At 44.8% G+C, this 23,996-nt stretch overlaps 2 protein-coding genes across 5 annotated transcripts in view; one reads left to right on the plus strand and one right to left on the minus strand.

Annotated features, from left to right (window-relative positions):
- The first annotated feature begins 1,861 nt into the window (after window positions 1-1,861).
- MSH6 (mutS homolog 6) lies at window positions 1,862-17,524 on the plus strand. Of its 2 annotated transcripts, none has more exons than XM_061475359.1 (10): window positions 1,862-2,164; window positions 3,740-3,942; window positions 6,369-6,547; window positions 9,020-11,561; window positions 13,261-13,526; window positions 14,020-14,137; window positions 15,521-15,610; window positions 16,507-16,661; window positions 16,805-17,004; window positions 17,353-17,524. In XM_061475359.1, exons 1-10 carry the CDS (start codon window positions 1,923-1,925, stop codon window positions 17,432-17,434), a joined length of 4,077 nt encoding a protein of 1,358 aa, XP_061331343.1. In that variant the 5' UTR covers window positions 1,862-1,922; the 3' UTR covers window positions 17,435-17,524. The 2 variants fall into 2 exon arrangements, with proteins under 2 accessions (XP_061331343.1, XP_061331344.1); XM_061475360.1 differs by having other exon boundaries at window positions 1,863-2,164; window positions 9,023-11,561.
- Window positions 17,491-23,996, minus strand: part of FBXO11 (F-box protein 11) — a 76,637-nt gene continuing 70,131 nt past the window's right edge. For all 3 annotated transcript variants that reach the window (XM_061475367.1, XM_061475366.1, XM_061475368.1), the window contains exons 16-23: window positions 23,821-23,906; window positions 23,394-23,470; window positions 23,138-23,281; window positions 22,093-22,203; window positions 20,857-20,964; window positions 19,602-19,710; window positions 18,918-19,016; window positions 17,491-18,839 (exon numbers count right to left, since the gene is read on the minus strand). In XM_061475367.1, the coding sequence (XP_061331351.1) occupies window positions 18,710-18,839; window positions 18,918-19,016; window positions 19,602-19,710; window positions 20,857-20,964; window positions 22,093-22,203; window positions 23,138-23,281; window positions 23,394-23,470; window positions 23,821-23,906 (864 nt within the window). In that variant the 3' untranslated portion in view covers window positions 17,491-18,709. The remainder of the gene's footprint in view (window positions 18,840-18,917; window positions 19,017-19,601; window positions 19,711-20,856; window positions 20,965-22,092; window positions 22,204-23,137; window positions 23,282-23,393; window positions 23,471-23,820; window positions 23,907-23,996) is intronic.

Below are 23,996 nucleotides of genomic sequence, written 5' to 3' on the forward strand. Positions count from 1 at the left end.
CCAAGAACTGATAAGATCCAGAGACCAGCAGTCCTGCTGAACCCACCAGAAACAATGAACAGTGGGACACTGCCAAAGCTGTCCAAATCCACTAGCGTCAACCACAGGTTGTTCAACCCAGGCTGCATCCCAGAAGGCTGCTATATATGTGAAACTACAAGATTATCTATCTATCTATCTATCTATCTATCTCTCTATCTATCTCTCTCTCTCTCTCTCTCTCTCTATCTATCTATCTATCTATCTACCTGCTTATCTATCCATCCATGCATGTATCCCCAACACAAGAGGAACATGGCCCTGCTTGAGCGAGCGCAGAGGACAGCACAAAGATGATCAGAGGGCTGGAGCACCAGTATTTATTAGATAGCCTTTTATTAGTCTGTTATTAATAACAAGGGACTTATCGCACACTGCATTCACTTACTCCCTCACACAGGTCACAGTTACATGCAGTAACATGAGTGGGAGACCAGCCCTGGCTGTCTACTTAAAACCAGAGGCATGTGTTGATGTGCCAGGGGCTTTGAGGAGGCTGCTAAGGAAGTGTTTCCAGATGATTTGTTTCAGATGATACACCTGCGTGTTTTATATATTTAGACAGGCAGACAGACAGATAGAATCACAGATTGGTTTGTGTTGGAAGGGACCTTAAACCTCCTCCAGTTCCAATCCCCTGCCATGGACAGGGACACCTTCCACTAGAGCAGGTTGCTCCAAGCCCGTGTCCAACCTGGCCTTGAACACTGCCAGGGATGGGGCAGCCACAGCTTCTCTGGGCACCCTGTGCCGGCGCCTCACAACCCTCATAGTAAAGATTTTTTCCCTGATGTCTAATCTAAATCTAACTCTCTTAAAGCCACCCCTCCTTGTCCTGTCACTACATGCCCTATAATACCCTGGACTATTCTCAGCAATCAAAGCTCAGTTGTTTTTCTACTCCAGTTTGAGGTGTATGTCCCTGAGGATGCATCGGATTCTAGATGAAAGCTAGAGACGGTAAATTAAGTGGAAAATATGCTTTGAAATTAAACGGAAATAATGCTTTTAGTAGGAACACGATTTTAAAATCCTCCGGTATTGTCTGGGTTTGCGTGACCTCTCGTGGTCAAATCCCTGCCTTGCAGCTCCATCTTTTTAACTCGACGGTGGAAGCTCTCCTGGGACGTGTTTGGCTGCAGTTAATGCTGAACTGTAAGGGGAAGTTTTGGCTTGCGATAGTAAGCCACAATTTTAGTGAAAGAAAAAGCTGTGCTAACAGACATCTTGTGTCAGTAAATGATTTTTCTCTGAATCTTACAGAATCCCAGACTGGTTTAGGTTGGAAGGGACCTTAAAGCTCATCCAGTTCCAACCCTCTGCCACAGGCAGGGACACCTTCCACTAGACCAGGTTGCTCCAAGCCCCATCCATCCTGGCCTTGAACACTGCCAGGGATGGGGCAGCCACAGCTTCTCTGGACACCCTGTGCCTCAGCACCCTCACAATTTCTTCCTAATGTCTCATCTAAATCTGTCCTTTATCAGGTTAAAGCTGACAGAGCAAGCGCAGGCGCCACGGCTTCTCCTTCGCGGAGGGTGTTTCTCTGGGAAGGCCCCATCAGGAGCAAGCACCGCGGCCTCCCCGCGGACAAGCACGGGGCTTGACGGGCTGTGGTTATTCAGGCCAGGCCTCGCTGTGAGATACCGAGGCCGGGACGCTGCCTCACGGCGGAGCCTGAAGCGCCGCGGGGAGAGAGAAAGCGGGGCGGGCATCAGGAGCCTCTCCGGGCGCCAGGCGCACACCGGTACCACCACAATCCCCTTCCCGTTTCCCGCCGGCGGCAGCTGGGAGAGGCGGGGCGGTGGCGGGCACGCCCAGGGCCGGGGCGGGCGGTGGCGGGTTTGGCGCGCTGTCGGCGGGCCGCGCTTCCCGCCGTGGCCATGTCTCGCCAGAGCACTCTGCTGCGTTTCTTCACCAAGGCCGCGCCGGCGCCGCCGGGGTCGGCCCCGGCCCCGGTCCCGGCCCCGCCAGAGGCCGGCGCGGGGACCCGCCGCCGCTCTTCGGGGGAGCAGAATGGGTGTGAGGCCACCGCCGCCGCCGAGGCGAGCAACGGCACAGCGGTCCTGCGCAAGGAGACGGGGAAGAAGGGCGGAGGGGACGGCACGGCCGCCGAGGCGCACGGGTAAGCGGCGGGGGGAGAGCAGGCCGCGGGGCCGAGGCCTGCAGGGGGGCAAAGCGGCAACGCGCGGCCCGTTGCGGGCGGGGAGAGAGGGTGGCTTTTGGAGCGGGACCCCTTGGGGCCGCCGGTGTCCGTCCGCCTCCACCTTCCCACCGGGAGACCGTGGCAGCCCGGCGGGCCCTGGGCCTGCTGGGGCCTTCCCGGTGCGGACCAGGGGCCGGTTCGCAGCGAGCCTCGCTGCGCGGTAGGAAGCGCCGGAAGGTGCTGCTGTGTGTGTGTATGCATGCACACATACGCAGTGCGCCCAGCGTGTGTCCAGGCAGGGCGGGATAACGCCGACATCCGCGCAGAGCGGGTCTGGTCCTGTTGGGAGTCTTTGCCGGGTTGAAATACGTTCTTTCCGTACCGCCTGTCTTCTGTCAGGGCCGTATCACAAGTGTCCCAAGTGCCGTTGAAATGAGTGTCATAGAATTGCGGGCACTTAAGGTCGGAAGTGACCCCAAGGATCCTGTGGTCCAACTTTTCTAGATTGGCGGCCCAGCGCCCTATCCAGCCGAGCCTTTAAAGTATCCAGTGTTGTGTAATCCACCCCTTCCCCGGGGACGTTATTCCAATGCCTGATAGTTCTCCCTGTGAACAAGTTTCCTCTTGTGTCCAATTGGAATCTCCCCAGCAGTAACTTGTCCTCATCACCCCTTGTCTTTCCTGTGTGACCCTTGGTAAAAAGGGAGTCTCCATCTTCTTTATAGCCACCCTTTAAATAGTGGCATATGGTGATAAAGTTTCCTCTGAGCCTTCTTTTCTCCAGGCTGAACAAACCCAGCTCTCTCACGTGTGCCTAGCCCTTGAATCATCCCTGTGGCACTTCCCTGGACTCTCTTCAGCCTAATCAGTGTCACTGTTTGGCTACAGGCTGTAGGGATGCCCCCGGCCATCAGTGGTAGAGTGTGGCAGTGGCTGGGTTGAAATCCTTGGGGAGGAGGAGAAGGCAAATAAAAGCTGCATCAAGTGCTTTGCAGGGTAGACAGTTTATTTATTCTTTTTGTAGCTTGAGGGTTTTCCTTAAATGACACTAATTTCATTTAGGTGCCCTCTTGAGAATTAGTTTCTGCAGGAAAACTTGTCATGTGGGTTCATGATTCATAATACATAGTCTGCAGTGTTTTGTTTTAATGTCTGATTGGCCCCAGTTGCTTTCTCTTCCCCACCCTTAAGTGGGCTGCTTCCCATAAGAAGGGGTAACAGACACTAAGAATCTGGTTACATATGGCTCTAGGTGGCCCCGCTTGAGTAGGGTGGTTGGAAAAGATGACCTCCAGAGGTGCTTTCCAACCTCAGCCAGTTCTCTGTGACTGTAAAGGTCTGTTTCAGTGGGGATCCAGGAGAACTTGGAGGAGCAAATCCAAAAACTTGTTTGGGGGTGGTATAGCAAGACTATATAATCCAGGTCATACCACGTGGGAGCCTTCCAGGATGTTTAGAGGGCAAGCTGCTTGGAAGCAGTGTGCAGTTATGTTTATGAAGAGAACTGTTTTAGGTGTTTGTGTTCCTTACATTACACATCTGTTGTCTCTGCAGTGTCTCCTGTGAGTATTCACCTGGTGACCTGGTCTGGGCCAAGATGGAAGGTTATCCCTGGTGGCCATGTCTCATATACAACCATCCAACTGAAAAAACAATAGTCAGAGGAAAAGGGAAATCCACTCGTGTCCATGTACAGTTTTTTGATGACAGCCCTACGAGGGGCTGGGTCAGCATGAAGTATCTGCGGCCATATAAAGGTAAGAGATATAAATAGAACTTTCTGAAATGGAAATAAGCCACTTGCTTTGGGAAAATAAGCATGAGGTGTAGGATATGGTTAGGTTACTAAAATCAATTCTACTGTGACATTATTTCTTTTAAGCTATGTAGTACAGTTTTGTTGATAAAATATGCAACTTTGTTAGGGTAGTGCTTGTTGTTACAGAGCAGACTTGGTGCTTGTCATATTGAAGAAATGATTTGGCTAACTAAAGAAAACCAAATGTCATCAAGAATTAAACCAACATTTTGCATAATAAATCTCACCTTATTAATAATCAAGATCTGTTTTCCTCTTGTTTTGTAATTCTGGTGATGCTGAAAGCTATTTTGTGTAAATCAGTGTGCTGCCATCTTGTTATTCCAACAAATGCTTTAGGTATAGTACAGTATTTTTGATATACTATAGATTTGCTTATGATGCAGTGAAATAACTGAATTTAAACAGTTTCTTTATTTTTACAAATCAGTTCCGTTTTGTGATCATGTAGTCATGTTATTTTTTGGCTTGTTGATACTTAAATGTACTGCACTTAAGGCATAGTTAGTTTAATTTAAAATGGTAATGTTATTACCAGAAGTGTTAGCATAATTTAACACAAGGGAATTGGTCCAGGGTTTGTATGTATCTTTCCTGGAGGTGTTTTAAAAGAACCAAGTGTCTTATAACATCTTAGGAGCAAATGCAGGTAAGGAAATTGATCTCCTTGCCAAAAGAAAGTTGCAGAACAGAAGTGTTCAGAACTTTCAGGCACAGAAACACAGGGTCTATCTGTAAGAAATATGGTTAATGCAGAACAGAGTAAAAGTATTTAAAGGACATGATTTGCTTTTAAATTTGGACAAAAAGCATCTTTATATACAAAGTAAGAGTTTTGGAATCTTTGGATAAGAAAATGGAGAAGTTTCTTACACAGGGTTATTGTTTGTAACTGAATATGTAGAGACAGTGGGGGGCTAGACTTGTAACAGTTGGGCATGCAAGAGGTGGAGTTACACTCGAGAATGCAATTAAATTATATGATGATATTTTTCTTCTGCCATTGTTATATTGCCAGTATTAAACACGCGATATATTTAGGTTGTCTCAGTTCATTTGCAAACCCAAAATGGAGATCTGGTTCGCTAATGTGTTGCAGTCGTGCTGTAGAAGCAGCTACTTGTAACTCAGTGCTTTGCTACTGCAAGCTCAAAGAAATGAATGTGAGAGAGAATTCTGTTTGGCTCATTTCTGAGGTAGTTGGCCTCCTACAACTCAGCTGCCTTTTGTCTGCTGTTGATTTAGAGCTGAAGTGTAAAGGGATTCACAAGAGAACATATTCAAGCAGATCCTACTGTTGTATGCAGCCAGTTACATTCAGGAGGAACAGAAAAAGGGATCACCTCTCCCCATCTGTACTCTAATGTCCTTTTTTCTTGTATTATGTATTCAGATTGAATACATAATACATTATGTATATGATTCATATTTTGAGCATTGCATTAAGATCTGAAGCGTGTAATAGCCTGTTGTTTATGATGAAAACTCCCATCCCTGGCAGAGTTCAAGGCCAGGTTGGAAGGGGCTTTGAGCCAGCCTAGTCTAGTGGGAGGTGTCCCTGCCCATGGCAGGGTTTGAACTGGGCAATCTTTAAGGTCCCTTTCAACCCAAACCATTCTGTGGTTCTGTGAAGATGAATTTCAGCATCTTTGGGGACCCTTTCTAGAAATCAATCTGTAGACTAGTTGACTTTGTGTTTATGTACAGGTAGTGGAAGGAGGAACTATGGTGCTCAAGGGATATGAAAGAGGATGAGGGGATAGTGCAGTTATTAATAGCAGGCTTTGCTTGATACACTGCAGTGTCAGGCGAATTGGCAGTGTGACTGATATGCACTTAATCTGGCTGGTGTTGGGCCTTGCTGCACTTACAGGAGCAGTTTGAACAGCCAGCAGAGCTTTAGCCAAAGGGCCTGTCATAGATGACTGACGGCCGTAACTTGAAGATAATTTTGTGGCTGAACTTGCCTATCACTGCTAAAATAGCTATGTGGCCTCAGTCAGGGCTGCTGCATTGCTGGTATAAAGTGTTACTTTTCAGTAGTAACTATAGTTAGTGTGAGGGTGTTTAGTGCTCAGGTTAGAAGTATTCAGGTGTGGTAATGAGCTACAGAAGTAGAAGCAATTCTTCAGGTGTTCATGTATGAGGCAGTCATTTTGTTTGTGAGTGGTTATACTTTCTCTAGGGATACTTATAAGGCTGAATGAATATTTAAGACATGGTGGAAATGACTGGTAACCACCAAATATTAGGTAACTACGAGTTGTCTGAATATGTTTCAAAGTGAAGTGTGAACAATAACTAAAGGGCTGGCTGAATGCTAGACTAACTTCAGTTTCTGACAAGTTATTTGTGGTTTTACAGGTTCATCAGATGTGGAGGCACTGAAGGGTGGTATGTTCTACAGTGCAAAGCCTGAAATTAAAAGAGCAATGGTGCTAGCAGACAATGCAATGAATAAAGATAAGACTAAGCGACTTAAACTGGCAGTATGCAATGAGCCTTCAGACACAGAGGAGGATGAGGAAGAAGAGGAAATGGAGGTAAAATTTTTCTTTCTTGCTGTCATTTTCAGAGATAGTGCTAGAACTTAGAAGCTGTCTTTTGGAACTAAGTGTGGAGTATCTAGCTGGAGAGACAAGTCTAAAATCTCTCTGGTGTTCTGTGTGCTGAGGACTGACCTCAGAAGCTACTTAACTTCTCTGTCTCTTCATACTCCTTGGGTAATTCAGGTGACCCACTTTCTCACTCATGCTTTTTTTGTGCTGCATCTTTTTATCTTCTCTATCTGCTATTCATCTTCCAAGCTCCCCTTAAGATCAATCTGAAGTTTTAATTTGCTGTGATATAGAAATTTTTGATTTTTTTAAGTATTAAGGTGTTAAAATGGAGTTTTGGAGCTTGCCCTCTTCTTGTAGAGTAGCATTAGAATTCAAATTCTTGTACTGTTAACACTAGTCTGTTGGTCAGGTAACTAAAAGATCTTTTATTGTATTGTATTCACCTTGTATAGTGAATGATTCAAATATTTCAGTACCACCATATGCACTGGAATAGATTTCTTTGAAAAGGAGTCATAGAATCATAGAACAGTTAGGGTTGGAAAGGACCTTAAGACCATCCAGTTCCAACCCCCCTGCCATGGGCAGAGACACCTCACACTAAACCATGTCACCCAAGGCTCTGTCCAACCTGGCCTTGAACACTGCCAGGGATGGAGCATTCACAGCCTCCCTGGGCAACCCATTCCAGTGCCTCACCACTCTAACAGGAAAGAATTTCCTCCTTATATCTGATCTAAACTTCCCTTGTTTAAGTTTTAACCCATTACCCCTTGCCCTATCGCTACAGTCCCTAATGAAGAGTCCCTCCCCAGCATCCCTATAGGCCCCCTTCAGATACTGGAAGGCCGCTCTGAGGTCTCCACGCAGCCTTTTCTTCTCCAGGCTGAACAGCCCCAACTTTCTCAGCCTGTCTTCATACAGGAGGTGCTCCAGTCCCCTGATCATCCTCGTGGCCTCCTCTGGACTTGTTCCAACAGTTCCATGTCCTTTTTATGCTGAGGACACCAGAACTGCACACAATACTCCAAGTGAGGTCTCACAAGAGCAGAGTAGAGGGGCAGGATCACCTCCTTGGACCTGCTGGTCACGCTCCTTTTGATGCAGCCTAGGATACGGTTGGCTTTCTGGGCTGCAAGTGCACACTGAAGCTGGCTCATGTTCATTTTCTCATGGACCAACACCCCCAAGTCCTTCTCTGCAGGGCTGCTCTGAATCTCTTCTCTGCCCAACCTGTAGCTGTGCCTGGGATTGCTCCAACCCAGGTGTAGGACCTTGCACTTGTCATGGTTAAACTTCATGAGGTTGGCATCAGCCCACCTCACAAGTGTGTCAAGGTCCCTCTGGATGGCATTCCTTCCCTCCAGGGTATCAACCGAACCACACAGCTTGGTGTCATGGGCAAACTTGCTGAGGGTGCACTCAATCTCGTTGTCCATGTCACTGACAAAGATGTTGAACAAGACCGGTCCCAACACCGATCCCTGAGGGACACCACTCGGTACTGGTCTCCAGCTGGACATTGAGCCATTGATGCTGAGGGTGCACTCAATCTCGTTGTCCATGTCACTGACAAAGATGTTGAACAAGACCGGTCCCAACACCGATCCCTGAGGGACACCACTTGGTACTGGTCTCCAGCTGGACATTGAGCCATTGACCACAACTCTTTGCGTGCGAATGGTATGAAGAAACTGTTAATGGGATAGTGGTTTCTCTTACCTCCTCTGTCAGCATGGCCCATCTATTCTTTCTCCAGTGTGACGTTGCCCCAAGGGACAGATGCCATTCCAAGCACTTTGTTTGTGGCAACAGTGCAGTGGGCACTAGCACTTGACAGTTGGACTCTTGGTAGTCCCTTCAATGCTGGTTTTCTCCAGCATTGGTGCTGGAGTTCTTGAAGTTTCAGCCTGAAAAGGCAAATAGAGGCAAATAATTTTCTTTCCCCTACACACACACATGACCTTCTTGAAGGTTACTACAAGGTAGTATGTTTGTGGGTGGAAATAGGTAGTTAACTAAGACCACAAAACAAACACACCACCACCACCACAACAAAAAACCAAAACAAACCCAAAAAAACTCCCCACAAAATAACCCCCAAAATCCAAACCTGTGGTCAAAGCTTATATAGGCTAGTACCAGATTTAATGTACCATATGGCTTTTGTCCACTTTAAATGTTTTGTTCATCAGTGCATCACTTATGCAAAGTACTGAATGAGGCTGTAAAGAATACAGAGAGGAGTAATTATGCCACTGGCTGGTAGCAGTTACTTATGCAAGGGAATAAGTTCTGTGAAGGTAAACAGAATTGGTTGTGGCTCTTACTGTCTCTTACTTGAAATATCACAGCTACTGCATAAGTTGCACGTTTTTTCACTTCTTTTAGCAGCAGCAATACTTTACTTTGTAGCCAGAATTTTCTTTCGGTAAAATAATCTTATGTTCCCAGCAGATGAGTGGAAGTGCCTCAGGCAACAGTGATGACCGTGATAGTGAGGAGGATGTGAAGAGTAATAAGCGAGTAATGACCGGTGAAGGTGCTGTAAAAACCAAGAGAAGAAGAGTGTTGGATTCTGACAGTGAGCACGATGGCTCTGACGAAGAGTTCAAGCCTGATGTGAAAGATACAGCAAGCAGCGAGGAAGCTAGCAGTGGGGTGGATGAAAATGAATCTACTGACGTGGGGACAGATGCAGAGAGTGTTGCAGAAAGTCCCATCAAAGTCCCTTCTAAACGAAAGAGAAGGCAGAGAAACAAGCCTGCTAAAAGGAGCAGCTTAGAAAATGAATGTTCTGAAACGCCCAAAATAGCAGCAACGGTTTCTTTAGAAGCTAAGTCTAAGCTGACATCATTTGCAGCACCTGAGAATTTTGACTCTCAAGCAGCTGCTTGCAGTGGAGGGAACAGTGGCTTCGCAGCGTGGGAGCACGAGAAGCTTGACTGGCTGCAGGAAGGGAAAAAGAAAGATGCGCGCAGGAGGTGGCAGAACGACCCCGATTACGACCCCTGCACTCTGTATGTACCTGAGGACTATCTCAACAAGTGCACACCAGGGATGCGGAGGTGGTGGCAGCTGAAAAGTCAGAACTTTGATGCTGTGATCTTCTACAAAGTTGGAAAATTCTATGAGTTGTACCACATGGATGCAGTCACTGGTGTGAACGAGCTGGGCCTGATCTTTATGAAGGGGACTTGGGCACATTCAGGGTTTCCAGAAATTGCGTTTGGCAGATTCTGTGATGTCCTGGTGCAGAAAGGCTACAAGGTAGCCCGTGTGGAGCAAACAGAAACTCCAGAAATGATGGAAGCGCGCTACAAGTCAATGGCCCACCCGACAAAGTTCGACAAGGTTGTACGCCGCGAGATCTGCAGAATCATCACCAAAGGAACTCAGACTTACAGCATCATGGACTGTGATCCCTCCGAGAACCATAACAAATACCTGCTGTGCGTGAAGGAGAAAGAAGACTCCTCTGGACAGCGTGTTTATGGGGTCTGCTTTGTTGACACGTCGGTGGGGAAGTTCTATGTTGGCCAGTTCTCGGATGATCGGCACTGTTCAAGGTTTAGGACTTTAGTAGCACATTACACTCCCGTGCAGGTACTGTATGAGAAGGGGAACCTGTCTGTGGACACACAGAAGATACTGAAGGGCTCGCTTCTTTCTTGCATTCAGGAAGGGCTGATCTCTGGTTCCCAGTTCTGGAATGCATCTAAAACACTAAAAGTCCTTCTCGAGGAAGGATATTTCAAGGAGAACGAGAACTCCGAAAATGGATGTTCTCTGCCCTCTGTAATCAAATCTCTGACTTCAGAGAGTGACTCTCTGGGATTAACTCCTGGGGAGAACAGTGAATTAGCTTTGTCAGCTCTTGGGGGATGTGTCTTCTATCTGAAAAAATGCCTGATTGATCAGGAGCTGTTATCGCTGGCGGACTTTGAGGAGTATATCCCTGTGGATATTGACACTGCAAAAACGAGGCCAAGTAGTTTCTTTGCCAAAACCGACCAGCGGATGGTGCTGGATGGAGTCACCCTGATGAACTTGGAAGTCCTGCAGAACGGAACCAATGGAACCACAGAAGGTACTTTGTTGGAGAGGATCGATTCTTGTTGTACGCCATTTGGGAAGCGCCTCCTGAAGCAGTGGCTCTGCGCTCCACTTTGCAATCCGAAATCCATCAACGATCGTTTGGATGCTGTTGAGGACCTTCTGGCAGTGCCAGATAAAATGTCTGAGGTTAGCGAGCACCTGAAGAAACTGCCTGACCTCGAAAGGCTGCTCAGCAAAATTCACAGCATTGGATCACCGCTTAAAAGCCAGAGCCATCCTGACAGCAGGGCCGTCTTCTATGAAGAGATCAAATACAGCAAGAAAAAGATTGCTGACTTCTTGTCTGCACTGGAGGGGTTTAAAGTCATGAGTGAAATTGTCGATGGCATGGAAGAAAGTGCCAGTGACTTCAAGTCTAAAGTCCTTAAGCAGCTGGTCACCCGCAAAGACAAAAACCCAGACGGCCGCTTCCCAGACTTGAGTGCTGAGCTTAAAAGGTGGGATACTGCTTTTGATCATAACCAGGCTCGAAAGACAGGGGTGATTACTCCAAAGGCAGGTTTTGACCCTGATTATGACAAAGCACTGCAGGATATTAAAGCTGTTGAGGAAGAACTTCAGAAGTACCTGGATAAGCAACGCAAACTGCTTGGGTTCAAATCTGTGCTGTACTGGGGGGCAGGCAAAAACCGATACCAAATGGAGATACCAGAAAGTGTGGTATCACGGAAATTGCCTGAGGAATATGAGCTGAAGTCAAGCAGGAAGGGGTACAAACGTTACTGGACCAAGGAGATCGAGAAGATGCTGGCTGCAATGGTTAATGCTGAAGAGCGCCGAGATGCGGCACTGAAGGACTGTATGAGGCGCTTGTTTTACAACTTTGACAAGAACAGCAAGGACTGGCACACAGCTGTGGAGTGCATTGCTGTGTTAGGTAAGAGCTCGTCTTCTTTTTGACATACCACAAAGAAACCATTGGCTTCTTTGGTAAATGATGAAATCTCATCTGGGTAAGCAAAAAGGGCTCAGTGCCAGCGCTTAGTCTGTAGTTTAAAAGCTCTGATTTCGGTAAGACATTGATAACTGTCAGCAATCACTTGTTTCCTGCTGGTTGGTAAATGGCAGTTGCTGGGTCTTCACGTGTGCAAGATCTTCCTTCTGTTGTGCCTCTCTAGGGGTGCAGCTGAGGATTTCTCACAGCTCAGCATAGCCTGGAGGGTCTCTCACTGTTTTTGGGATACTTATGTATGGATTGGTAGATTCTTATAAGTGAAGACAGTGATGCAGGTGGAGGTAACAAAATCTGACCTGCTAGTCACCTCCTTTCCATCTGAGCAGGTTGCTTTTATAGCATAACTGAGTGGTTTGGGTTGGAAGGGACGTTAAAGCTCACCCAGTTCCAGCCCCCAGCCACACGCAAGGACACCTTCCACTAGACCAGGTTGCTCCAAGCCCCTGTGTCCAACCTGGCCTTGAAAACTGCTGGGGATGGGGCAGCCACAGCTTCTCTGGGCACCCTGTGCCAGAGCTTCACCACCCTCGGAGCATCTCTCTGGGCTTGCTCCAACAGTTCCATGTTCCTCTTGTGTTGTTGCCCCCAGAGCTGGATGCAGAACTTCAGGGGGGGGTCTCAGTGGAGGAGAGGGGAAGAATCCTGTCCTTTTCCAGCAGCCTTTAAAAATAAAAATGTGGTCATTGTCACTGCCTTGAAGAAGGTCATTGAGTAGAAAGACTTCCCAAAATGTTCCTTAAATTTCTGGGGTGAGACAGTCGCCTCTGTTCCTTTCTCAGGACTGGCATACTCTGTACCGTGAATTCTCTGCTAGTGTGAGGCACTCTGGGATGTCTTTGTTCCAGGGAAAAATGAAAGCACTCTCTGAATGCCACTAGGGCAGAAAATGGAGGAGAGGTGGAGAGGAGGGAGGGAGGGAGCGTTGTCTGGGAATGGATTCTCCGAGTGGTCTGGGAGAGCTGGGAAGCAGTCACAGCAGCCACACTGCAGTGCCAGCCAGGGCTGGGTAGAGGAGAGGCAGAGAGGGAGGCAGCTGTAATCTGTGTAGATGAAGTCTCTAAAATCACATAGCACAGTCCCATTTTGTAGGCAATCGGCTTTTAGAACTGCAGAGCCAGGCTAGCTGAGGGGGCTCTGCTGCTGCTTTCTGCAAGGCCAACACAATTTTAATAGTTGTACATTTATCCTGACGACTTGCAAGCAGTATTATGATTCTCCAAGTTTTTCATTGGCACAGAAGCTGATTTTCTCTTTGCTCACCTTGTTCTGAATTAAAGCAGTAGAAGAAAGTAGTTGTTTTAACGTACATGTTAAAACACGCATGCTAAAGAAAGTAACTTTTGAAGTGAAATGGTGTGGATTTTAAAGACTTGTAAATTACAAGTTAGAGGGGAGGATTTTTAATCTGACATCATCAGGAATGTGGAAGGGATGAGGAAAGACACTGTGAGTATCCTCACCTTTTATTTGTTCTGGAGGACTTCCTGGGTGTTTTCCTTACCAGGAAAATGAAACAGAAAATGGTGTTTACAAAAATGCTATTGAATGAGTAAATGCATTCCAGTGAATGAATAAGGAAAGGTGAAAGTGTGACTTACTGGAATTTCTCTTAATCTTATAGATGTCTTGATTTCCCTCGCTAACTACAGTCAAGACGGTGATGGACCACTGTGCCGACCTGTAATTCTACTGCCTGTGGATAGTGCTCCTCCCTTCCTGGAACTTAAAAATTCACGCCATCCATGCATTACAAAAACTTTCTTTGGGGATGATTTCATTCCTAATGACATCGTGATAGGCAGCAAAGATGAAGATGGCAGTAGTGAAGCTTCCTGTGTCTTAGTAACTGGCCCGAATATGGGTGGCAAATCTACGCTCATGAGACAGGTGATGGTCTATTGACATGGGATGTTGCAGAGTACGTCTGTGTTTTGCATAAAGGAATAGCATGACTTGACTGTTTATAACTGTCAGAGGAGGTCCATGAGTGGTCTTCAGGGTGTGCAGTGCAAGGACAAAGTATAACGTGGTAGAAAATGCCCATGTTTAGATAGTGGATTTTCTACTTGAGTGAGGGGGGAAAAAAGTAGTAGAGTATCTTTTCTCTCTTCCAAGTAGCCTTATCCATATCCAGGACTTGGTATCATCTGGGAGAAGATGCTTCTGCAGGTAAACTAGATGAAAATAGGGAGCAGCAGCAACTGTGAAAGCAACAGGGAGTTTGCTTTATAAACACTGCTTGCTGTGACAACTTGGAGCTGTTAAAACAGTAGGAAGTTTATGTACTCCAGCCTTTGTTTTAGGGGGAATAGAGTCTCATTCCCTCTGTGTGGAGCTGAAGCTCCAAGCACATGTGACTGTTTTCATGTTTGTTCTGCAGGCTGGTCTCCTGGCTATAATGGCTCAACTGGGATGCTACGTACCTGCTGAGGTCTGCAGGCTGACACCGATTGACAGAGTGTTCACGAGGCTTGGTGCCTCAGACAGGATTATGTCAGGTAAGTGGCTGAAATCCAGCTCTCCACAGTGTTCTTGCCAAGGAGGGAGCTGCTTTCCTTGCTCTGAGCGGCAAGTGGAAAGGGGTCATCTGTTGATTTTGCAGAGAGAGCTGAGCACCATTAGTTGTCTCTCATTGCTCAGAGTAGAACCAGGGCTGCGGTTATCCTTCATTTGTTTGATGTGCTTGCCCTCTGTTACATTTGACAGACACATATGATCACTTTTTAATGAGTTTTAACGCCTGCCTTCCACCTGGGTGCAAGTCTAAGGAATATCTTTCTGGATAGTGCAGAGCTGATTGTGTTCTACTTACATAGGTATCTTTTTCCAAGTGTTCTGGAATAGGACAGTGATGTGCAGGCAGCTGTTGTAGAGGATTTGTTTCTGTACTTCCCATGGCAGCCACTTTGTAATGGATGTCAACAGGACTTTTGTGAATTAAATGTTAAGTAATAGCATTTTTTACTTACTGGTGTGATTTTTATGGGTTTATTTTCTAAAGAGAATAAATGGTTATTCCTAAATACTGTTAAGAACATGGGAATTTCTTTAATGCAGAAAATCGGATTGCTGCTTAATAACTCATGTTGAAAAACTTAGGTTTGAGCTCAGTAGTGCTCATGCAGCACAAGTACAGGAAGTAAATACTCGTTTGCTCTGAAGTTATATTAATTGCTGCTGCGTGTGGTTATTTGGAATGAACCCTCCAAAGCACTAGTAACTCTGGACTTTATGCATGTGGATTTATCACGTGCAAGGCTCTGAATAATTGTGTGCTTCTGCTCGTGAGCTGCTAAAGAACAATTTCAGGTCTAAATTTCAGGCTTCATATTACCCAGGGATGTTCAGTCCTTAGCAGGGGTCTGTTTCTTTTGCCATACTTCGAGTACCTATGAGTATCAGTTATCTGAATAATTAATTACCTGATGATATCAACAACCAGACCAGTAAGTCTGGTCTCTTAAGTCTCTTTTAAGCTTTTCTGCTTGCTTTTTTCACAGTGAAAGGCCACACACCTTGGGCCTGCCTAGGAGCACAAAGATTCTCCCCATCTTGTACCCTTCGTGCCCCTTTTTGTCCAGCTGATATATCTAACCAGTGATGTTAAAAGTAGAGAGATGAGGTGTCCTAAAACTTAATTAACTGTACTTGTGCCAATGCCTGAACACTTAAGGAACCAAAACCTGCTTTTTTTTTCCTGGCAAATGGAGACTGTTTTCATGCTGGAAAAAAAGCAGCTTTATGCTTCTGTTTATCTTCAGTTTGCTGTCAAGTTTCATTTCAGCTTGATCAAGATTTTAGTGCAGCTTAAATGAGGGTTTAGTTGTGGTTTTCAGACCTTTGCCTACTTCATGGTGTGTTTTTTATCATTTCTTTTATAGGTGAAAGTACCTTCTTCGTTGAATTGAGTGAGACTTCCAGCATTCTCCAGCATGCAACAGAGCACTCCCTTGTTCTTGTGGATGAACTGGGTAATCAGTCTGTGTTATAATAGATGGAAACTGAAGGTTAAAGTTATTGTCAAGGTTGTTCAGCTGTCTAAATGACAACCAAGAACCCAGGGGCCATTTTACCATAATGCTCCCAATGTTTAACTGGTCAGTATCCATGTAATTCTCCCAAAACACACTTCTTGGATGCCCTTGGACCTAATGCCCCACCTTCCATCCTCAAGTAAGTCATTATTAGCCTATTTCTAGCTGAGTTTCCTGCTTTCCTTTGGATGATTACTTGCAGCAAACCTCGAGCAAGCCAGTAGCAAGTCTCAAGAGAGAAGAAATGTCATTTTCTACAGTGTGGAAGAGTGGGATTGTCACAGGACAAATACTCAGGGTCACTTCATGCTGAGGCTGGTGGCTGTCACCACTCGCTGCTGTTGTCAATCTTCCACACAGCAGGGAGGAAGGGAAACAACATAAACTGATAGGGCAGGTTTGTGCCTTGGCCTACAAGAAATCTGGACAGGGACTTTCTGTAAGGACCTGTAGGGACAGCACAGGGGGAAATGGCTTTAACTTAACAGACGGGAGATTGAGATGAGACATTAGGAAGAAATTCTTCCCTGTGAGGGTGCTGAGGCCCTGGCACAGGGTGCCCAGAGAAGCTGTGGCTGCCCCATCCCTGGCAGTGTTCAAGGCCAGGTTGGATGGGGCTTGGAGCAACCTGGTCTAGTGGAAGGTGTCCCTGCCCATGGCAGGGGTTTGGAACCAGATAAGCTTTAAGGTCCCTTCTCAACCCATTCTGATTCTGTAATAGATGGCAAACAGTGTGTTGCATTTGCCTTTAGAAAAGCATCTTTCCTGCAGTTTTTTAATCTGAACAATTAAGGGTGAACACTGAGTTCACTTTGCCACTCTTGTTCCTCCAGGCAGAGGCACAGCTACTTTTGACGGAACAGCTATAGCCAGTGCAGTTGTGAAGGAGCTTGCAGAGAAGATCAAGTGCCGGACCCTGTTCTCCACCCACTACCATTCACTGGTGGAGGACCACGCGCACAACGTGGCTGTGCGCCTGGGGCACATGGTAGGTGTGATGGTGGGGCCACTGAGGCGTGGGGTTTTGCCTTATCCCTGCCGTCCTGCTCTCCTCTGCCCAGAGTCACCTGGAGGAAAGGATGTGACGGTTACCTAAACACATGAACCCTTACACACACTTACTCTTTCTAGGCATGTATGGTTGAAAATGAGAGTGAGGATCCAAGCCAGGAAACAATCACGTTCCTGTACAAGTTCACTGAAGGAGCGTGTCCGAAGAGCTATGGCTTCAATGCAGCGAGACTGGCCGATATTCCAGAGGAAGTTATTCAGAAGGGGCACAGAAAAGCAAAGGAGTTTGAAAGAATGACCATGTCACTGAGAGTATTCAGGTAAGGCCTTAGTTTCCCTGTTAGAAGTCCTGCATTGCTTAGCAGGCATCCATCTTAAACTTTGGGTGGTGGCTTTTGCTGACAGCCTTAACAACAGAGGGAGCAGTTACTCTGTGAGTATCAAATGTACTTCACCAGCAGTCAGGGCGTACTGAAGGGCAGATATGCTGAGTAATGTGGTATTTGAAGCCCCTGCTAGTCTCCAGGGCTCAGAGCTGAATTTGCATAGAGGTGTCTGGGAGTTGAGCAGCTTTATACCAGACACAGGATGGCATCTGCGTCCCCTAAGGCGGTGCGAGGGAGGTTTAAGCATCTGCATGCAGTAAAGCTGACTCTGATCTCCCTCAGGTACCTGTGCCTGGTGGTGGACGGTGCAGTGAGGGATGGAAACGCCGTTCAGAAACTTACCACTATGATCAACCATCTGTAAGGACCCAAGTGGCTTTGGAGTGGTGACTTCTCAAAAAAAGTTGGTATCAGACAACGTTATGATCTAATAAACTTTATTTTTTAAAAATGACCATTTTTCCATTGTCTTTCCTAGGAAATTAAACCCTTTAATTCTTACCTACCCTCTACATAATGGTTATTGAGTACTCCACAATATATTAAGTCTAGATGTTATGGTACATGCATACACTTTCAGGCTGTTGATTACCCACTGTCACCAATACACATAAATGGAAAAAAGCTATGAAACTGGATAGGGCTGTATATATACTTGTCTCAGCTTCATTAGAGCAGGAAATTGCTGTGATTTCCAGCAGGTTAAGTAATGTCCGAGACTGTTCAAAAAAAACTATGAACAGAGTAAAATACAAGACTGTTTTGAGGAGACTTTCTACCGTGTACTTTAAAACATAGTAAAATTTCTTTCACAAAACTTAGTTACGTGGGTACTTTGTTTTATAGTGCATTATAGTCTAGGAAGTCTCATTAAAACACTCGCTCTTTTCTTCTTTGTTAGGGTGGTTTGAGTACAGACTATTGCTGGGGCAGGGAAGGAGATTATTCTAACTTCGGAGGACACCAGAAAAATTGCTGGATATAATTTAAGATTAGTGTTTTCTCTTTCATAGAAAGAACGTACATACTGGGACATGAGTACAGTTACAGCAAGTCTAGGTGTGCTAACAAAACAGGACACATTCAAGTACAATAAGATTTTTTTTTTTGCTTGAAATTAGAAACAAACTACATGAGATTAAAGCATTAAACTCATATTTCTCAATCTGAATAAATGTTAAAAAAAATCAAAAGAAATGCAGAAGTGCTAGCTCACATTTTTTTTTTACCATGTTACAAAAGCAATTGGTACCCATGTCCATAAAGGCAGCAACAAAGAATGCTGCTTGTCTACAGAATAGTACTACTGCAAATTGGACTGCGCTTCAATGCTACTTGTAAAAACACCAGCTTTCAGAAGTTGGTATCTGTACAAAATTGCAGCTTATTTTTTTTCTTCACTTCTGTCCCTTCAAAGTCTTTGTTTTACACAGTAATGCTAAAACGCCCAGTTCTGTTATCCTGAGTCAACATATTGCCACTTTCTTTTTTGGTAGGTTGAGCTCCATAGTGTCAACACCTCACACATCCGCTTTAACACAGTGTCTTTCTGCAGAAATGGGCAAGTGTAACTTCCTCCAAAAAAAAGGTTTGAACAGTTATGCTATTCGAATGGCAGGACTTGCTTTCTGAAAGGAATTCAGTTGTGCTGCAATGTATTGGATTCTATAGGTGGAGCAGAGTCATATAGTGTGTCTGTATCATGTGTAGGCTCTCCAGCAAGCGTACAGGGATTGGACAGTGTTCCAGCACCACAGTCACAGAAAAACCTGCAACGAGAGACAGCTCTTTAATTCCTCCGGTACTTGCACTGTCCAAACAGCTCAGAGGACGTGCCCAGAACATACCTATCGTGTCTAATGAATTCTACGTCATGTCCTTGATGGCACTTCTTAATGCAGTTCACGCATATGGCATTGCGGTCCGTGGTGTTACAGGTGTGACATCTGAAGGGAAACATCACATTTAAGCACAGGTCAAAAAGGGGTGTGCTTGAGTGAAGTGCTGGGGGAGCATCTAGGGGCAGAACAGGGCTGAGAGAAAGACAGACAGGGAAGGACTGCTTGGGCCTAAAGAAACCTGGAGAGGGACTTCTGACAAGGGCACGTATGGACAGGACAAGGGGGAATGGCTTTAAACTGATTTAGATGAGACATCAGGTAGAAATTCTTCCCTGTGAGGGTGCTGAGGCGCTGGCACAGGGTGCCCAGAGAAGCTGTGGGTGCCCCATCCCTGGCAGTGTTCAAGGCCAGGCTGGACACAGGGGCTTGGAGCAAGCTGCTCTAGTGGAAGGAGTCCCTGCCTGTGGAAGGGGGTTGAGACTAGATGAGCTTTAAGGTCTCTTCTGACTCAAGCCATCCTAGAATTCTATGACAGTGAGAACTTGCTTAATCCTCATCTGTTGCAGCTGAGGAAGAGCATGCATCTATGTGCTACCAGACACATGGCAACTGTTTTAGGGGTCTTAGTATAAGAGAAATTGCGTTTATTTGAAAACCTGGCTGTAGGCAATGGAAAAAAAAACCCGTTACCTGTAGAAGTCATGCATCGGGTAGCTGGTGTAACTGGATATCTTATATAAACACTGGCCTCTACTGACAGCTTTTTCTATGGCATCTTGATTGTTCATTATTTTGTTATCTGTTGGGGGGGAAACAAAGTCAATCATACCTGGATAGATAACTCTGGTTTAGTTTTGGCACTGAAGCATATCAAATCTTCCATGCCAGGTTAGAAGACAGATGCCCAAAGACTGCAGTGCACTCCTTGACCAGACAGACTCTTCCTTTTTGCACGCATTGCATAAAATACCTGATCAGCCTTCCTTTAAATACTCTCTGTGAACTGATCCGTGAATTAATGCTTAGAAAGAAGCCTTCCTCTCAGGATGAAGTCTTCTTTTGAGAAGTCTGAAATCTGAACATTTGAAAGCCTCTTGATGACCCTAAGGACTTTCAACACATCCCTTAGAACGCAGGAAATGTGGGAATTTGGTCTGACCACTCCAGCTTTTAAAAGACGTGTCCAAGGCACAGTGAATTTCATAATCCTGTTATTCTACTAGATCTTCTGCCATGTCCCAAAGTGCCTCTCAAACTAGTTTTGTCTGCTCCAGTGGCATCACAGTGCTGAGTGATGCAGTTGGCAAGCCCAGGGGCTGTGAAGCAGGGAGCCAGAGCTCATGTTTATGTGGTCTAAAGGAGATAAAGTACAGCCAAGTGGGTAAAAACACTGCAAACCAAACCTTTTTCTTCTAGAATAACCTCCTGGAGCTGCCTGTCATTGAAACCATCATTCCAATCTCCTCCAAGAGGATCTTGTCTCATGCACACTTCCCCACTATACATGGGAGTTTTATGCATGCAATCTGTTCCTGTTTTCTGAAAAAAGGGATTTGAGATTGTGAGTATTCATGTTTTTAGGTCCTAAAAGCCAAGTGAGACATGCTTCTTTGCTGGACACTTGCATTCAGATATATGACAAAGGAATTGCCATTCTGCTAATTGAAATTTGAGGTGGCCCAAAGTACAGTACCCAGCTCAGAAACAGAGAGCTAATAACAGAGCTCTGATATATGAACCTTAACTTGCTTTTGTCTAAAGCTATCTTAGATTTTTAGACCCAGTAACTGAAGTTATTGCTCATCACCTTCAGCTGAAACTCTTGGTGTCAACTACCAGACCTGAGCCAGAAATGGTAAAAAGAATGGCATGGTAAACCCCAAACCCAGTAGCAAATTAAAACCTGCAAAGCGAACAAACCCAACCAGCGAGGGCTCAGGCTCACCTTTCATTGTGACATTGACACCAGATGCAAGAAATAAACCTCCAAAGCGGTTGTTGAAAATCTGATTGCCTTCTAACGTTGCAGTTGCGTGATTTGTTATTTCAATACCTTTGTTGGGTCAGGGGAAGAGAAAAGAAGAAAGGGGGAAAGTTAAACCCTTCGTGATTGTGCATTTGTACCTCTTACCATGATCTGTACTTGGCTGGGGTTTTTTTAACCCTCATAAACTCAGGGGGAAAAAGGAAACTTACACAGCTGGAAATTACACTGTCATTTGCTATAAAGCTGAGGTTCATATACTTCCACTACATCCATTACAGCTGGCCGTAACAATACATTATTACTTTATGTGATAATAAAACAGCATTGTGACTGTGTATTTTCAAGAGGGATATGATTTTTGGATGCTTAAAGCTGTCATCTTCATGTAGATCTGAAAGTTCTTGTGCACATACCTTACCCTTCTTAGAGTATCTTTGAAAAAAGAAAGTTCTAAAGATGGGTAAGCTAAAATTCATTTCTTTAAATCTCAGCTTTTATCTGTAACCTGTGTCTTCCAAGTCATTTGTCCAGGACTGCTCTTGACAGCAACCTATCCTTCCCCCCCACCACACTGAAACACCACCTTTAGAGGCTCTTCTCAGAAAACTTCCTTCTTCTGAAAGAAAGATGGGAGAAAACTCAAGAATGCAAATTTAGTTGGAATGGAAAACGGATGGAACTGCAACCATTAAACAGCAAACTGCACAAAAATCGCTACCAAACATTCCTCATCTCTTTTGGAGTAAGGAATGCTCATTTTATTCATTTTTCAACTTTGTGGAGTGAGAAAGTTGAACTCGAGATGTAAAATTCAGATCTCTTTAAAACATCTATTTGCTGTTTCCAACCTTTTAAAGCACTGATAAAATATTCAAACTGACATCCAGCAGATCAGCTACTAATATGCTCTAGATAGCTTCCTCAATTACTTCTAAAGGAAAATAATGAAAAAAGTATTTCCCAGACAAATGAGAAGCAGAACATGTGCTGTTCCTCAACATCCAGGAATTCCAGAGGCTGCTGTAAAGATATTCTGGCTACAGTTCTGAAATGATTTCTAGAATACACAGAAGGATATCCCCAATCTCTGATAAAATCCCTCAGTACTGTGGGGTAGACAATCTCTGTGTTAGCTTTGTGAGGAGCTTGCTCTTAAGCTCTAACACTTCAAGACTTGATCTGAACAACACAAACCTGCAGCAAATCCATCAAATATTCGGTTTTTCCTTAGTACAGGGTGGCTGTTGGTGCTGATAAGAACACCAGCTTGAGCATTCCTGAAGATATCGTTCTCTTCCAGGAGACCTGTGACAGACCAAACACCACACTGGAGCTTGTTAACATTTCCTTACCAGTCACCATCCTGTGAAGTACTTGCAAAACATCTCGTGTATCATCACCCTGCTAATACCTTTCATTTGGGGAATACCCACCGGCAGTGAAGCTAGCAAGACAAGTTTAAAGTGATCCTCAGTGCATAACCATGTATTTTTTCAGCATACAGATAGAATTTGGGATCATATGCACCATTACAGAAAACCCTGGTTTACTTTTGGGGAAAAACTAAGTCTTTACACTTCTCAAAGGTTTCTTCCATTTTTCTAACACCTTTCTGTTCTTGTCTTCTAGAAGGAGCAGCCTGCCAAAGCAAGGCTTAACTTGCAGTTTTGTTACTGCAGGACAGGTTTACCTTAAAGTGCTTAACTTGAAACTAAAGCTCATTTACAGCAAGTGATTGCCTACAAAACATCAGAATCTGGTATTGGGACACACAACAGTCAGCAGGGGATTTCAGAGGAGGACCACTTCTAAGTTTACAAATATACCTCCTGGGAGATGTGTTTTTACTTTTACACCATCACCACCACCACCCCCCCCCAGTAAACCTTTGATACTGGCTGAACCTGAACTGTTCAGATGCAGTATTTTGGCTATATGGCTTGAATTAAATACTGTCTTTCAGTCAAATAGCAAAGCAAAAGCAGATGACATAAAAGGACTGCCCTAAGCAGCAATCCAACAGTCATCTTGGATGAGATTAATTACCTCTGTCTCCCACAGATTTCAGTATTAGTGGTAATTAAGTCTAAAAAGCACCCATATTATGTTCATTGTAACTACTTCATTACTTCAGAAGGTGAGAGATAGGTTTCTAAAGAGCACTTTCAAAAGGACACTGCTTAATCTGTAACTCTTATCCAGAATATTCAGTATATGCCACAGTAAGGGAAAAAACTACCTCTTCCCCCATTAAATATACAGATGCCTCCATCTCTTCCATCATGGATTTTATTTCTTCTTAGTGTAGGATTACTGTCTGTTTTAATCCATACACCAGCCATTGCATTATCAAAAATCTCATTGTCTTCTATAAATCCAAGCCCTAAAATTGAAGGAAGGGTGGAAAAAAAATAAAATCAAAAAGGATAATAAATGGGAAAAGGTAATATTGCAAAACATGAACAGTTCTGGATAAACGTGAAAAACAAACCTACCAGAATTATAGACAAGAATACCACCATTCTGACCACCCCAGATCTTGTTGCGTCTGATTTTGGGGTTGCTTCCAGTTCTAGAGAGCAAAAAGTCATGTAAAACAGGTTACTGTTTCCCAGTGTTTAGAACACCTCTAAAGAAGTGCCCCATAGATCCTGCTGCTTAAAAATCTTACTAAAATAGAGTTATTTCCAAGCAAGCAATTATATTTTAGCTTTACAGATTTCAAGGGCCACACATTCTATTCAACATCCTAGCTATTATAACGGCAGAACGGTTTTTTAAGCTGAAGCAGAAGGTATTCAGACATACTGGATTTCCAAAACAGTTATTTTTAGAAACAGGAGTGCAAGGACAGTTAAAAAGGCACAGAAGAGCACAAAACAAGCCACATCTGTTTTGATGTCAAACCAGAATACACTTTACCTTATCTGGACCCCTGAGTACATGTGGTTATAGATGTCATTGTCTTCTAAAACGCCGTGTCCATTGTCATAAAAATAAACTCCAACCTAGTACATCGAGAATTAAATTATTAATCCCAAAGTATGAAGTATGAAAACACAAAAGAACTTTATCCTCAGTGGTCCCTTTGTAGCCAC

This window comes from Pezoporus flaviventris, unplaced genomic scaffold, assembly GCF_033815535.1.
Source record: "Pezoporus flaviventris isolate CSIRO_AGI_PZ_B2104156 unplaced genomic scaffold, CSIRO_AGI_Pfla_v1 ptg000083l, whole genome shotgun sequence".
Taxonomy (NCBI): Eukaryota; Metazoa; Chordata; class Aves; order Psittaciformes; family Psittacidae; genus Pezoporus; species Pezoporus flaviventris.